The 15,643-nt window shown below is 35.8% G+C and overlaps 1 protein-coding gene across 1 annotated transcript in view; it reads left to right on the top strand.

The window, feature by feature from the left end:
• Positions 1–15,643, top strand: part of adamtsl3 (ADAMTS-like 3) — a 203,776-nt gene that overhangs the window by 103,990 nt on the left and 84,143 nt on the right. Inside the window, exons 4-5 of the mRNA XM_016280432.1 lie at positions 3,702–3,829; positions 11,311–11,356. Coding sequence (XP_016135918.1) covers positions 3,702–3,829; positions 11,311–11,356 — 174 coding nt within the window. The remainder of the gene's footprint in view (positions 1–3,701; positions 3,830–11,310; positions 11,357–15,643) is intronic.

Here is a 15,643-nt window from a genome sequence, read left to right as displayed (position 1 = left end):
ATATATATATATATATATATATATATATATATATATATATATATATATATACTTAATCTGAAATTAAATTGTAAAGTGAATATAAAAGTAAAAAAATCTAAATATATGAAATATATATTTTCAGTTAATTTAGCTTTTTTGTAATTTTATGTTTTAAAAAAAAAAATTATATAAAGGGTATATACATTTTTTAAATACCATTCCTCTGTATTTTAATACTTATACACATATATACATTATACATATATTTTAAAGGTATTTTAGTTTTTTATTTTATATAGGTGTTTGTTTGTGTACTTTTATTTATTTTTTGTTTTCACTGTTCTTTTTAACTTGATCCATTTTATATACCTTTTCATTTATTTTTATTTTTATTTCAGTTTTACTTTTAGTAATTGTATTACTTTAACTTATTGACTTATTTGCAAAGTTTTAGTTGCTCATTCAATATTTATATTTTATTTTATTTAAACTTTATTTCAATTATTGTAAACAATTTTTAATTATTATGTTTTTTGTTTTTTTTTGGTTTAATAACAATATATATCTGTTGTGCTCTATTAAGTCAAATTTGATTGATTTAATTCACTAGTAAGTAAACTTAAAGGTGTTACTCACTATACTGCAACACAAAATGTAATATTTCTATCGCTATGTAATGTCTGTTTGAGTACCATTGTTTATACACAGGGCTTGACAACCATGGCTAATGAAACCTGAACTAAGCTAAACTCTTGCTAGCATTAGCCAATACAGTCCTCAGCTTCAGCGTAGACACTAAATGAGTGTTGATTTCTCCTCTAAAGCATTGATGTGAGCTCTTCAAGTCCCATTTTCAGGTCAGGGATTTGTAATGAGAAGAGGAGTAAACTGGCTGCTTTTGTACCTGGTGAGCCTGCGGAGAAACCATAAAGAAGTCAGGAAGTCTTATGGAAGAACCTGCGATAGTAACTTTTAAAACGATAGGGATTTGAAATTCAATCTGAGGGCAATTTACAGCATCTCTCTTGACTGGAAAGTTCAGTCTTCAGGGAAATGGATCGCCGTTAGATCATTGTAAAAGCTGACATCCCATCAGTGCCTCGAGGCTAGCTAGTCAAAGCCCACCGCTGCTAGTCTGTTTTCATTGGCAACTACTGACGGACTGTTGAACTAGGACTGCGGTCCAACAACTGAAATTAAGAAAGCCTCTACACACACATTCATGGTAATAGAACTGTACAAGCAGAGATGTTACGTTTTCCAAACGAAAATGAGCAAGAATTTGTAGAATGCCGAAAGAAACCGGTCTTTCCCACAGAACAACTGCACATTATCCATCAGAGAGCCTTGTTAAAAGAGGCCTTACACTGCTATTCAAAAATCTGGGGTCAGTAAGGTATTTATTTATTTGAAAGAAATTAATACTTTTATGCAACAAGAATGCATTAAACTGATCAACAGTGACAGTAAAGTCATTTTATAATGTTACAAAAGATTTCTATTTCAAATAAATGCTGCTCTTTTGAACTTTCTATTCATCAAAGAATCCTGAAAAAAAACAAACATGTAACCTGGTTTCCACAAAAATATTAAGCAACATTTATTTATCAACATTGATAAAATTATCAACATTGATAAAAATAATAATAAATATTTATTGTGTGCCAAATCAGCATATTGGAATGATTTCTGAAGGATCATGTGATGCTGAAGACTGGAGGAATGATGCTGAAAATACAGCTTTGATGACAGGAATAAATTGCATTTTAAAAATATATTAAGATAGAAATCAGTCGTTATAAATTGGAATAATATTTCACAATATTCTTTTTTTTTATGAATAATTTTTGTTTCTGTACACTCTATTTGGTGAGCATAAGATATTTAAAGAAACAGATTGGTCCAAAAATTTAATTTCTGTCATTAGTAAATCACCCAAAACAAAAACAAAACAAAAACAAAAACAAAAAAAACAAACAAACAAAAAAAAAATATATATATATAGTTATTTACTGAATATCTTGCCCTCCACTGCAGCACTTGAATCTCATTCATTATGCATATTTTAAACAGCACTATGCTTATGAACCAATGGATTCAATGATGTCAAGCTTGACAAGTCTTTTTTTTTTTTCAAGATTTATTTTTACCATTTTTGCCTTTACTATGATAGGACAGTTGCTAGACAGGAAGTGAAGTGGGAGAGAGTGAGGGGGGGTGGGATCGGGAAAGGTTCACGAGCCAGGATCGAACTCGGGACACCCGAAGTGCAACGGCCCTATATGTCCCAACATGTCATTTTGAAATCTTACGTGAATGAGATTCTAGAACAGGGTTGTTCTTCGATGCGACGCAAGTCTCTCGTGTCTTATTGCTTAATTACAGTCTTGGTTGCTTTCAGATCAGACACATGGGAGGTTGTGTTCGGTAAATGTGAGCTTCAATTGATTTAACACTAAATAAAATGTCGGTCATAGCTAGACGTGAGTAGGCCTATATTTTGCTCTATAAATTGTATCAACACACAGGAGAGTTTGAGTGGGTAAAGAAATCAAGCAGAAGTATTCTGGAGCACTGGGAGCCCAGCTAGTGTTCAAGGTCAGTCCAAGAGGGATTTACTGGTGGGAAGAGTGAAGGAGCTCAGTGGATAGGTGGCTGACCAAACATAAATAATACTGGAAAATGAATGTGTTTTTCTTCAAGAAAAAAAAAGTGTTCGTCCAGCAATAACATTCCTAATTGAGAGCGATATGATTTTTCAGTGCAAAACTGGAGAAACCTGAGATCCACAAGTAGAGGGCATCATTTAACAACTGAAGGCACGTTCACACCAAGGGCAGTAACTATAATGATGAAGATATATTTGTAAAAATATTTAGAATTTAGAAAAATTTATTTTTAGTTCTAAATTTAAACGAAAACTCACAACTATAATGATAACAGGAACGATATCGTTGGAATCCAATCGTGAAATATTTTGTTCAGCTGATGAACGACAGCCAATCAGAGTCCACTCGACTTTAAAGAGTTTGAGCATTTAAAATGGCTGATGACAAAAATGCAGGTCGTGCTTATAATAAACATAATGTTATTGTCTGTTGGTGTGGATGCCAATATAGTTTTTTTTGTAATCGTTCTTGCTGTAAACAGGCCATTAGAATGCAATTTCTTGCCTTTTTACTTGTCAGCAGAACACATCAATTGCCTGGTCATTCAAATTCATCCATCTATAATAGAGAAATCAACTGGAATGCTATGAATGGTTGCTGATGACTATATTAGCACCCACACCAATGCACGATAATGTACTGTTTATTATAAGTGCGCTGCAGTTTTGTCGTCTGCCTCTTTAAATGCTCAAGCTCTTTAAAGTTGAGTGATTTTGATTGGCTGTTGATGTTTTTATCGTTCATCAACTGGAATACATAGTTCTGAAAGTGATTCCAACAATATTGTTCTCTTCTGTCATTGTCTGTATGACAGTGTGTCTGTCTTCGGTTGAACACAAAACAATATATTTTGAACAAAGTTGGTAACCAAGCAGTTGACGGTAGCCATTGAAAATAAATATGTTTTCTTGCCAACAGAGGGCATCAACAATTGCCCAGTCATAAATCGACTGCCATGTAGAATGGATTCTGCCATTTTTATTGGGATTTGAGTTTTAGCATAAAAAAGTAGTACACTTTAGTACATGTTGGTGTTTTTGTGTCTTGCAGTCTTCAAGAACGACACGCTCAGATGAGGAGAGGGACACCGATTGGGACGCCTGGGGCACGTGGAGCGACTGTTCTCGTACCTGTGGAGGCGGAGCCTCATATTCTCTGCGCAGGTGTCTCAATGGAGGGTGAGCGAGTACACATGCATACATAACTAGGGTTGGGTATTGGCACCGGTACCTATGTAACCGGTATGTACTAGAACCGAATCAGAACGCAGATTTCGGTGCCTCATTTCGGTGCCACTTGAATGCCTGAGCGATCGATTTAAATATTTGTTCTGGTTCTCCGAAATGGTCGTAAGAAGCATGGGCGTCGCTAGGCCATTTGTACTCATTCGTGATCGTCTCAGAGGCAGTACCCTTTAAATTTCATAGGAAAACGGCGGCAGACTTCGTCTCCTCCCCATCTTTCAGCACGCTCTTCAATACGCAGACCGTGGCGGCGCAGTGCGAGCGGACTCAAACAGAAACAGAGGACACAAGATGTGTGTTATAATATAGATTGTTATAATATCTGTATCTGTGCTGTTCTTTGTCATAAATACAGTTTCCAAAAGGTCACGAGGGGGCAATCGGTTTCCCATCTACTGTAAGGTTTTCGCTGCGTTCACCCCTCATCACACCACAAATCTAGCCCTTAACACATATGAACGTATACTTTATAAAACGATCATGTTGCTATTTTCATTTGAAAATGTAATATTTAATATAAAACATATTACAGTGCATGTGGCATATCATACAGTCATTCACAGAACTGATTAAAGACAGTGACAGACAGCACTCAGTCAATTCACTAATTTTAACTAAATATCAGAGTGATTGACAGAGATACAGTTGAAACGTCTCAGTTACGTAACCCTCGTTCCCTGAAGGAGGGAACGGAGACGTCGACGAATTGGGAACGGCTTGAGAAGGCCTTATGCCGGGTTCAGACTACACAATATTTTTGTCGGTCACAATAGTCACTGTGTCAGATTTCACGATTTTGACTCCTAAAATCTTGTCGTGTCGTGGACAAGAAACATGTCAGACTACACATTCAGCCAAAGCAAACGTGAAAACATATTAGTTCCCCTTGCTGGGAGTGGTCCACTGATGAACGACTGAACTTTAAGTCTTCGAAGTGTTTCAAAGAGTTCACTGAAGTCCTTCTTAAGGAGTTCTGACTGCTCTTTCCGAATATCGTTCTTCCCCACATGGATGATGATTCGATTTGCAGTCTTGTGCTTCATTAGAATTTTCCGAAGTTCCTTGTTCATATCAGAAACGGTTGCTTGAGGAAGGCAGCATGTTGTTGTATTTCTGCTACTGATGTTTCTGATAATAGAGTCACCCACTATCAGAGTCCTGGGCTCGGCTGCGCTCTGAGCTGAAAGCCGCTGTCTGCTCGACCTTGAGCACCTGTTAGTAGCTATGTTAGCTGCTGGCTGATCCGATTAATGTTTAATCACATTTGAGGATCCCTCACCCGCATTCATCAATGCTTCAAATCTGTTCTCAAGATGTATAGGGGGTGGTAGAATACCAGTATTCACAAGCCTTGTCATAGCCGAATCTGGGGTAGAGGATGCTACGGCAGCAATACGAGAAACTCGTGACAATCTGATGTCTCTACTGCCTTTGGGTCTCGCTCCCTGTTTGTGCCATCGATTAGTGTGACAATCAGTTTCGGCTTGTTCCTCTACACTTGGTATAAACTGTTAAGATTCACTAGATTCATGGGACTCACCGGCTGTATGCTGTGGGGGTCCATGATGACGGTCTGCTGAGTGTTCTGCCTGTTTTGGAAGTCCAGCAAGTAACTTTGTTTCAAGAACCGCAATCCTTTGTAGAACCTTGCAGCAGTTCATGCAGAAAGTAGATTCAACAGGAGGCATTTTCTTTCTCTCTTCTATTTGAATGTGGGCAGCTGTGTTTTCCCGTCTCCGGAATGTAAGCTGCTGGCAGTGGGAGGCAAAAGTCCTCTTTTTCGTGGTATTATTCCAGTCCCAAAGAGTTTTTAGTTTTAGTGTTTGTGCCAAAAATGTGTTGTTTGAGCACTGTGCTGATAAAGACATTTCAGTCACACTTTATAATCATTGAATTGTATTGCATTATATCAAAGCACGTGGTTTTTGCAAATAAATGATGCTTTACTGAGAACTAAATTGACTTTCCTGTTTAGAGACAGATGTCTTTTGGCGAAGTTATTCGTTATCTGTCTTCACAGACAAAAGCATATAGTGAAAATCCTGTCAAATATCTGTGTTTGTCATGTTGTGCTCTATATGACAGCCCCACAGTTGATTTCAGCCGTCAGCAGCAGATATCTGTCATTCATTGTGATGTCAGGCCACTCATGGTTATGGCTGACCTCAGAGAGGACCGAGAAGTGCTTCGTTTCCAGAAAGAATGGAAAACATGACACTTTGGATTTAACAGTCTGTCTTTCTCTCTCCTTCTAATTCCACTTTTCTATTTCCATTTCGGTCTTACTTTCTCCTTCTAAAGGGAAGAAAAAAGGTTTTGTTGCTCAAATAATAATGTTGCACATACCATTAATTATGCATGTACATAATTTACATGATTTAAAATATATTACAGCGAAGTCGTTGACATTAAAATAAAGCCGAGAGAATCGAATCATTCATGGATACAGCAAAATGTGTCTTCTGGGTATAATATTATAGTCTTGAAATGCTAATTGGCTTGTTTTGTTTTTAAACAAAAACTCTTTCATTATAATCATAATCCGTAAAGATCTACTTCTCTCTAAAGGCGCGTCTAATGAGGAGATGGCAAGTCAGGATAGACAACTTCATCCTTGCGACACCGACTCAGAAAACACTATTTATTAGTAAATAATTCAAATATCTCCTTCCTCTTTCCCCCTGACACATTTACGGTAATTACTTTTGTCGATGCTTTGCGGCGAGCTTAAGCCTATTGCGTGCATTTGAACGCAGAACTCTTCAGCTGCGCTGACGGCACGCACCATTCATGCTGCTGCGGGACACTAAACACCATCGAGCCGCTCTTGATAGTCGCGGTAGCATGGTCTCGTGTTGTTTCCACCAGCGCGGCAATTTTTTCATCACTAATTTATGGATGTCTAAAATATAAAAATAAGGAGAAGCCTAAAACAGGCCAGAGGCCCGGCCCGAAGGGGCATAAAAAAGTCGGGGCCCAGGCTGAAATACAGGGCTCTACTCCATCCCCCCTATGGGACCCGTCTCTCGATACACTGGTTATGCTTTCGCCTCCTCAGCCGCCTTTTTCAAATAGGTGCAGTGTGTCCTTGCAGTGCTGTAGATTATGCACCGCATAGATCTGGAGCGGAGCAGAATGCGGGACCCGAGCGTTTTTAATCCATTCCTATGGAAGTTGAGCTTGCGCAACTTAGGAATGAACTGAAAAAGTTTGCGCACGCACACATAAACACGCACGTTAAACATAAAGAAGAGGACAAATCTATCAGGCAGCCTGAAGCGAAAAAAAGAGGAGGAAAAGAGGAAACAGGACAACGGTACGCATAGGCACCAATTTATGCTTCTGCCCACACTCTATTCCACTCCAAACCAAATATAAAACATTTTATTTATCATTGTTCCATGAGCAAATGATAACGGGCTAGGTTGTGATGCAACAACTGTGCCTTAAATATTTTAACATCCCATTTTTACAGCCTAATTCATTAAAAATGATAAATATTTTTTTCTCCGTTCGATATTGTGCTTGAATCCATTAGGCTACACAAAAGATATTATTCGTGTCTCGCGAAGAGAAACGCACAGACTACAATACACAACTAAACAAAACATTCTTTTCATGAGCTTCGCCGCAACTCGTTCACTTGCTGATATACATAAAATAATTCAATAAATACCCATTTAGAATAGGCACTTCATTCAAATAACTATTAGGCTAAATAATAAAATAAATAACGAGAATTCACTGACCAAAATCAGCTTGAAAATGCAAACAAAGATGGATCCGTAATTGAAAGGTACTCTGTTATTTCATCAGTCAGTCAGGGAAGTCTGGTGGTTGATGGGCTTCTGGCAACATTAATTTCAGGAGAGAAGACAATTTTATAGATTTGAGTGCACAGGTTTGAGCGTGCACATCCGAGTGAGAGAGAAAGCGCATGTCCTGTTTTGTGCATTATATACTGTTAGTTGTATAATTATACCACTAGGTAACAAAGATACATTAACACAGTGGTTCCCAACCCTGGTCCTGGAGGCACCCCAACACTGCACGTTTTGCATGTCTCCTTAATCAAACACACCTGATTCAGGTCATCAGCTCATTAGTAGAGACTCCAAGACCTGAAACTGGAGTGTCAGAGAAAGGAGACATGTAAAATGTGCAGTGTTGGGGTGCCTCCAGGACCAGGGTTGGGAACCACTGCATTAACAAAAAAAATCTTTTAGAAGGGCCTCGCTGATTAATTTTGCCTGGGGCCCCCACTTCATGTAGGTACGCCTCTGTCAACACTGCCATGATGTCTTTTTTGCTATCACATGCTATTTACGACTCAGGTGATTGGCTCCAAACCTGAGAGAGAAATTATGTACTGACTAACTGCCATTTGAAATAAATGGGAACGCTAACAGATAGCTCTCTTCAGGTGTATCGAACCTTACTGAAACAAACAGAGCAATGTTTTGATAGTGCAACAGTGGAAATCGCCCAATGAATGGCTTATTTGTTTCTGCACATTAATACTGATATCTGGCAACAGTGCCCATTACTTCATTGCTGGAGGGTAGATGCCAAAAGCTAAAGCAATGCACATAGAAAATGGAACTCATTTAAAGCTAATTGAGCGGTTAGATCCAAGTGAAAACAATTGGGCCAATTACGCCTTGCTTTGGGTCTCATTGGAAATGCTCTGCTGACCCTCAACTTAAAATGTTTCTCAATGATTTGTAATTAAATGCTTCCTGTGTGATGATTAGTTTTTTCCAAGAATATTCAAGCTAAATGCATGCTTTGAATAATGGTGTCTGCTAAATGGATAACTATGCTCTCAAAGGCTGCATTTATTTGATCAAATATACAGTGAAAACAGCAATGTTATGAAATATTTTTTCAAATTTTAAATAACTGTTTTCTATTCGAATATATTTTAAAATGTAATTTATTTCTGTGATGCAAAACTGAATTTTCAGCATCATTACTCCAGTCTTCAAAAAACATTAAGTATTATCAATTTTGAAAAGTCAAGCTTTTGTCTCTTGTCTTATGTACTCTTTGGTTTATGTGGTTCTTGAGTATATTTGCCACGTGGCTTGGGAATTTATACAAAAAAATAAAATAAATCCCAAATCAATAACCATTTTGAAATTTGTTGCCATTTCGTCCCCTGAAAAATGTCTTGGACAGATTAAGTTTTTGCGATATTAAGCAGACCATCATGGGTTTGCTGTGTGCTACTGGAATAACCTCGGCTCTCTTCCTCCTTTTGTTTATTGTCAGTAAAACTTTAGAAGAGCTGTAGCAACGGGCCAGCTTGTGTTGTGATTGCGTTCTGCTGATTACAGGAAGATCTGGAAGTGATTCCGCAGGTGATTATGTGGTCAGCGAACAAAGATGCTCATTCTGAATCGTAGCATCCGAGCAATATCGCTTGCACACAGGCCAGAGCACCTGTTAAAGGGCACTGGAGTAGAAATAACAGACATTGATGGTTTGGATGGAGACAGGCCAGGCTGTAGTTGACCTGAAAGAGAAGACTGACCATAGAAAAGACAGTTTAACCAAATAACACTTTTCTGCCTTGAAGCAGCCTTAAGAATGCAGTGCATACTTGTTGAATTATGAATTAGGTTGCAGTACTGTTCACAAAGCTTGGGGTCTGTAAAATGTAGATGATTTAAATAAATTAATACGTTCATTCAGCAAGGACACATTCAATTGATCAAAAGTGACAGTAAAGACGTATAATGTTACAAAAAAATTATATTTCAAATAAATGCTGTTCTTTTAAACTTTATGTTCGTCAATGAATCCTGAAAAAAAAATCAGTATCAGAATATTAAGCAGCTAAGCAGCTGTTTTCAACATTGTTTCTTGAGCATCAAATTAGCATAACATATAGCATAGTGTTATTTATATCATTAAGATACTATTAAGGTTTTTATTCATTTTCAATTTTGGAGTTTTAGTAATTTTGTTGAGTTGTTGTCATATATATATAGTTTTAATGATTAATTAAGACTTCTTATTTTAGTTTTAGTTATTTGTGGTCTTGGTAAATACTTAAAAAAGAACATTTTAAAATATTTTATTTCAGTTAATATTTATTTTATCTCAAGAAATAAAAATGTTTTTGTTTTTATGGTTTTCATTTTAGTTTCAGTTTTAGTAGTTAACTGTAATAACCCTGTTTCAGAAGACTGGAGTAATGGCTGATGAAAATGCACCTTTATCATCACAGGAATAAATTATGTTTCAAAAACTATCACAATAGAAAACAGTTCTTTTAAGTTGTAATAATATTTTTCTATATTACTGTTTATAATATAATGAAATCTTACAGACTTACATTTTAGTTACAAATTTCAGCAACAAGAAAAATAAAAAATCAGATGTTACATTTTAATTACATGTTAAGCAGCATCTGATGTCACATTTTTTTCCCACCATAATGTGGTGTAATATATTTCAGACAACCCTGCCCTTAAATGGCACATAGAAATATAAGAAACTGTGATTGATCACTGACTGACAGCAGTAATATCAGCTGCAATCTCTTGCATGACTCATTATTTGATCGTTATTATCTCATCGTTGTTATGACTCATTATTATTTTAATTTTTTTTACACAAACTTAGATTAAAAATGCAAAATAGCCATTTTTATTTCCACTATGATATGCAGCAAATATGGTGAGGTTGTGCGACAACAATGTAGCAACGTGGAATAATCTCTTAAATTGTAAAAAATAAATGGTATGCAATATGCAGTGCACACTATGCCGTATTCAGTAAAAAGCTAGAATTTTGTTCTAAATCGTTTCGCTCAAGGGCTGGATGATTGCAGAGAAAGATTGAGATCTTAATCGCAGTCTGGTTGCATCTTCTTTCCACCCTTCAGAAGTTGTGAACTTTTTCTGTTTAGGGTGACTGCTGCTCTTCTGAGCGGAATTAATACGCTGAAATATGATAGGCTAATGCTTTTAGGCTGCGGTAATAGGACATTTAGAAAGTCAATATCCTGTTGTCCTTTTTTCTAGTTTTCTCTCTATTTCAGTCTCTAAACATCCTTTTCTCAAAACACATTGCTGCATATTTCATACAGCTGCAGCTGGATTCATGTTATTTGGAAAGAGTCACGAATGGCAAATCATTTCCTGTTTTTATTTAAAAAAATTTAAATCCACTTATACTAGATTAACAGTGTTGTAGATCCCAGTATTTTTCAATATAGCATGCATTTATTTTATGTTCCTAAGAAGCACACAAACAGACAAAGAACCTTTAAAAGTTTAAAGAGAGAATAATCAGGGGCAGGTCTACAAATGATTACTGTTGAGACAAAAGATGGAGGGGCTGTGCCACAAAGAAGAACAATGGCTTTGTAACATATCTGATTTTGTTTTGTGTTTGTTCCACAGGAACTGTGAGGGCAGGAACATCCGCTACAGAACATGCAGCAACACAGTAAGTCAATGTTACGTGGCCCAACTGCAATCTGTGTCTGCAGAAGCAGATTTACACAGAATTGGAGATCCCTCGCAGATTCCTCATACCTTGCTTGTTCGTTCATTAGATATGTGGACTAATTTGGTTGTTCGTCCTGTTACACACTCACAGCTCTGTGGATTAATCCCAGGCCACTCCAGAGGGATTTAACCTGCAATAAATTCATGTTTAAGCTTTGTACCAATAAATCATTTTTAAAAAAATGGTCACACTTTAGTTTGGGGACCAATTCTCACTATTAGCTAACTATTAACTAAGACGTTTGCCTCAATAAACTCCACATTTGCTGCTTATTAATAATTAATAAGGTCGTTGTTAAGTTTAGGTGTTAGGTAGGATTAAGTGATCTAAAATATAGTCATGCAGAATAAGGCATTAATATGTGCTTTATAATACTAATAAACAGCCAATATGCTAATAATATGCATGCTTATAAGCAACTACTTAATAGTGAAAATTGGTATCTAAACTAAAGTGTTACCAAAATCTTTTACTATTTACTTCATACTGCATGTACTATGCAGTGTATTATATATATTTTTTAAATATTTTTCCAAAATAGCATACAGAATACAGTAGCATACACATACTGTGTCGCACGCAGTTTTTAATATAATACTATGCAATTTTGGCAAAAATAAGTGATTATATTGGCGAACACATTAAAACATTTCAAAGGGTACAGAGCCCCTAACGGGTTATGGTGATGAAAAAATTATGAGATGGAAGGAAAAATTGCATTTCAGTGCTTTTGCATCTGCTTGCAAAACGTTGTGTCACAAAAGTATTGTGTGTTCACAAGAAACGTTGCGTTCTCTCACAAAACATTGCATTCTGTCACAAAAATATTGTGTTCCCTCAAGAAACTTTTTGTTCTCTCGCAAAACGTTAGCATTTTTTCATAAAACATTTGCGTTTTCTCGCAAAACGATTGCATTCCCCAGAGAAAGTTTACATCTCACACAAAATTACAAAACTATTGTGTTCCCCCAAGAAACATTGCATTCTTACAAAACATTTGCGTTGTCTTGCAAAAGTATTGTCTTCCCTCAAGAAACTTTGCATTCTTTTGCAAAATGATTGGATTCTCCAGAGAATCTTTACATTCCCTCATAAAGGCACTGAAATATAGTTTTCCATCGCAAAAGTTTTGCGAACAAATGCAAAGTTTCTCAGGGGAACACAACAGTTTTATGAGAGAATGCAAAATATTTCAAATGTGTTTTTTTTCTCTCATGTCAATATTGTTATTATTATTATTATTATTATTATTATTATTATTATTATGATTTAACCATAAACATGTCCCTTTAGGGGCTTTGTAAAAGGAAAGTAGTATGAAATAGAAATAATTCTATAAATCAGTGCATTACATTATAAGAGTTGCCATAAAAGGTTCCTAGCGAGCATTAGCTGGTTTCTATACCGGTTTATTTGGTGTAGAAATAATTTTCACTCAAAAATCGGTAGTAATTTTCACGAACAGTTACAAAGAAATGGCAAGTAACACATTGAATTAAACGTGAAATTTTGAAGTAAAAACTGAAATAGTATTTTCTTGTAAAACATACTCCAGTAATCCTTTTTTTTTTTAAATGTACAGCTTTAATTGTATTTTATTTTGTATTTATTTATTTATTTATTTTACAGTGTAGTGGTGAGCAATATGACCAAAATCTTATTTCATGATGCGAGTCATTTCATTCCGTAATAATGATATATATCACAATATAGTTATTTTATTTATTTATTCATTTATTTGTTATTAAAAATAAGATCCAAACAATAGGACAAATGCAGTATGAAGTAAACAGTATGTCTGTTTAACAGTAGCATTTAACTGAATAATAAAACTTCACAATAATAAATAATGTTTATTACAATAAAATAAATAATTATAATAAAACAATTCTAATAAAATAACATTTAAAATGGTAATAAAATAAAATGTCACCATATTAATTAAATGTACATTTATTCTTATTAAAGCTGTTTTTTCACAGCTTATTGCGCTTAACTCTTTTTAACATCAAACACATCCCATGCATTATTTTCTCATTCATGCATATTTCTTTGTCAATAACTTTAGGCAATCCTGCACTTCATGGATATATTTACATTCATTATATATAGACTATATAGCAAAATCTTTATTAATAGACACTTTATACTGTCGCCAAGATAAATATTGTTTTATGCAAGATCAGGATCTTTGCTAGATACTGTACAAAAGTAATCATTGTCTGATAGTATTGCAAATGTAATTAGCAATGCTTGTCCACTTGTATGAGAGAAAGAAGAGCTTTTTTCAGAATGTCCATTGTTTATAGGCTTTGTCACGGCATGCCAGGAGGAAACAGGGTAAGTTCCATGTGCAGTTTATTAGAAGTAAAACAGGACAAAACAGAACAAAACGTTGCAAAATGTAATCCAAAAACCTGACACCGACAACACCAACCAAGAAGACAATATAATCCAGACGCAATGACAGACAGAGTGAGCATGGTATATATAGCTGGGATAATGAGTAAATGATAACAGGTGCTACTGATCAGAACAGAATTAATAAGCAGGGGACTATGGGAAATGGAGTTTAACACATACAACATAGAACAGACAGAGCGCCCTCAAATGGCCAGTCCAGGGCACCACAACCAACACTGTGACAGGCTTGTTTTTTTACTTTGTTTCTGGCTTGGATTTGTGAAATATTGTAATAACAACTGTCTAACAGAAGTGGGAGCTTACCAGGTGCACTTGAACGTAGTGTGAGATGGCAAAACTCCCAGAAAACCAAACGTTCTGTTAAAAACTGAAATCTGAAAATGTTATTTATACGTAAGCCTACTTTAAGTGAGCATTTACAGCGCTTAAGTTAATACCACTGTCCTTTAAAGTTGAAATCTAGGCTTGTTGATGAGGTGAAAAACGCTCTTTTGAAGCCAAAGCCACTCAGTGTTTACGAGGAAGAATTCTTGACCTTTTCAGCCCGGTTCTGACATGCATTACAGTAATATTAGCACAATGAGAATAAGCTTTACAGTTTTATCCAATTCTTTTCCTGAATATATATGGATCAAGTCTCCATCCACTGAAGTTACCAAACCATCTGCTTCTGCCATAGTATCGGTCTTTTTTAATTGCATGTCCAAAAGCTTAATGTTGTTGTTTAGTGGTACTGACGCCAACAGGTTTTCCATTCTGGATATTTCTAACAGTGGAGTGCTTAAAATAAAAAAAAACTTGCAGCTAAAATGGAAAGATAATGAAATAATGACCATAAACATAGGAAAACTGTCTTTCTTTTTTAGTGTTACACATGTGGGGATTTGGGGTATATTTGTTTTCCATTCTGGATATTTCTAACAGTGGAGTGCTTAAAATAAAAAAAAAACTTGCAGCTAAAATGGAAAGATAATGAAATAATGACCATAAACATAGGAAAACTGTCTTTCTTTTTTAGTGTTACACATGTGGGGATTTGGGGTATATTAAGGCCATGGTTCTGCCAGATTAACCTCAGTTCTGTGTCTGTGTGTGAGCAAAAGGGAGAAAGTGGCCTGCATCCACAGAAAGACAGGAATTGAGTTTCCATTTGACCATGGCTCCGCTTTTGGAAGTTAAAAACGCAGGATTTCCAAACACAAGGTTTCCAATTGCTTGGAAATTAACATTATTACTTGCATATATAAAAGAGTTTATTTAGCACTAATTTTGCATTAATTTTGCAAATAGCTTTCCAGTGCACCTAGAGCTTGAATAACTTTGCATTGTTTTTAAAGTTTCCTTGGCTGTGTTTGATGTGCTCATGTGATTCTCTTTTCCCGTATGGAATACAAAAAGTTATATTCTGAAGGATGAAAGGGTGTGAATGCTATGAAGCCCTCAAAAAAGACAAAAAGCACCGTAAAAGTAGTCCATATGACTTGTGCACAATATTCAAAGTCCTCTGAAGTCATTAGCTTTTTGTAGACAGGATGGAACAAGTCATAATTCACTTAAAATCTTAATAAGTCTATTTTGTGGTTCTGAATATATTCAAAAATGGTGCATAAAAGGCATGTTCGGCCAGGTTTGATGTCCATTTGGTCATGCACGTTGTGTAACTGAACAAGATGTACAAATCTGATTATGTGGAAGTCTTAAAGGGGTCATAGGATGCTACATGCACTTTTACAAGTTGTTTGAACTGAAATGTGTGTTGGCAGTGTGTGTACACAACCACCCTATAATGATAAAAAAAAA

The sequence above is a fragment of the Sinocyclocheilus grahami genome, unplaced genomic scaffold (genome assembly GCF_001515645.1).
Source record: "Sinocyclocheilus grahami isolate Dianchi unplaced genomic scaffold, SAMN03320097.WGS_v1.1 scaffold140.1, whole genome shotgun sequence".
In the NCBI taxonomy this organism is placed as follows: Eukaryota; Metazoa; Chordata; class Actinopteri; order Cypriniformes; family Cyprinidae; genus Sinocyclocheilus; species Sinocyclocheilus grahami.
The sequence above is the reverse complement of the archived record's forward strand: the minus strand, read 5'-3'. Positions and strand labels throughout refer to the sequence as shown.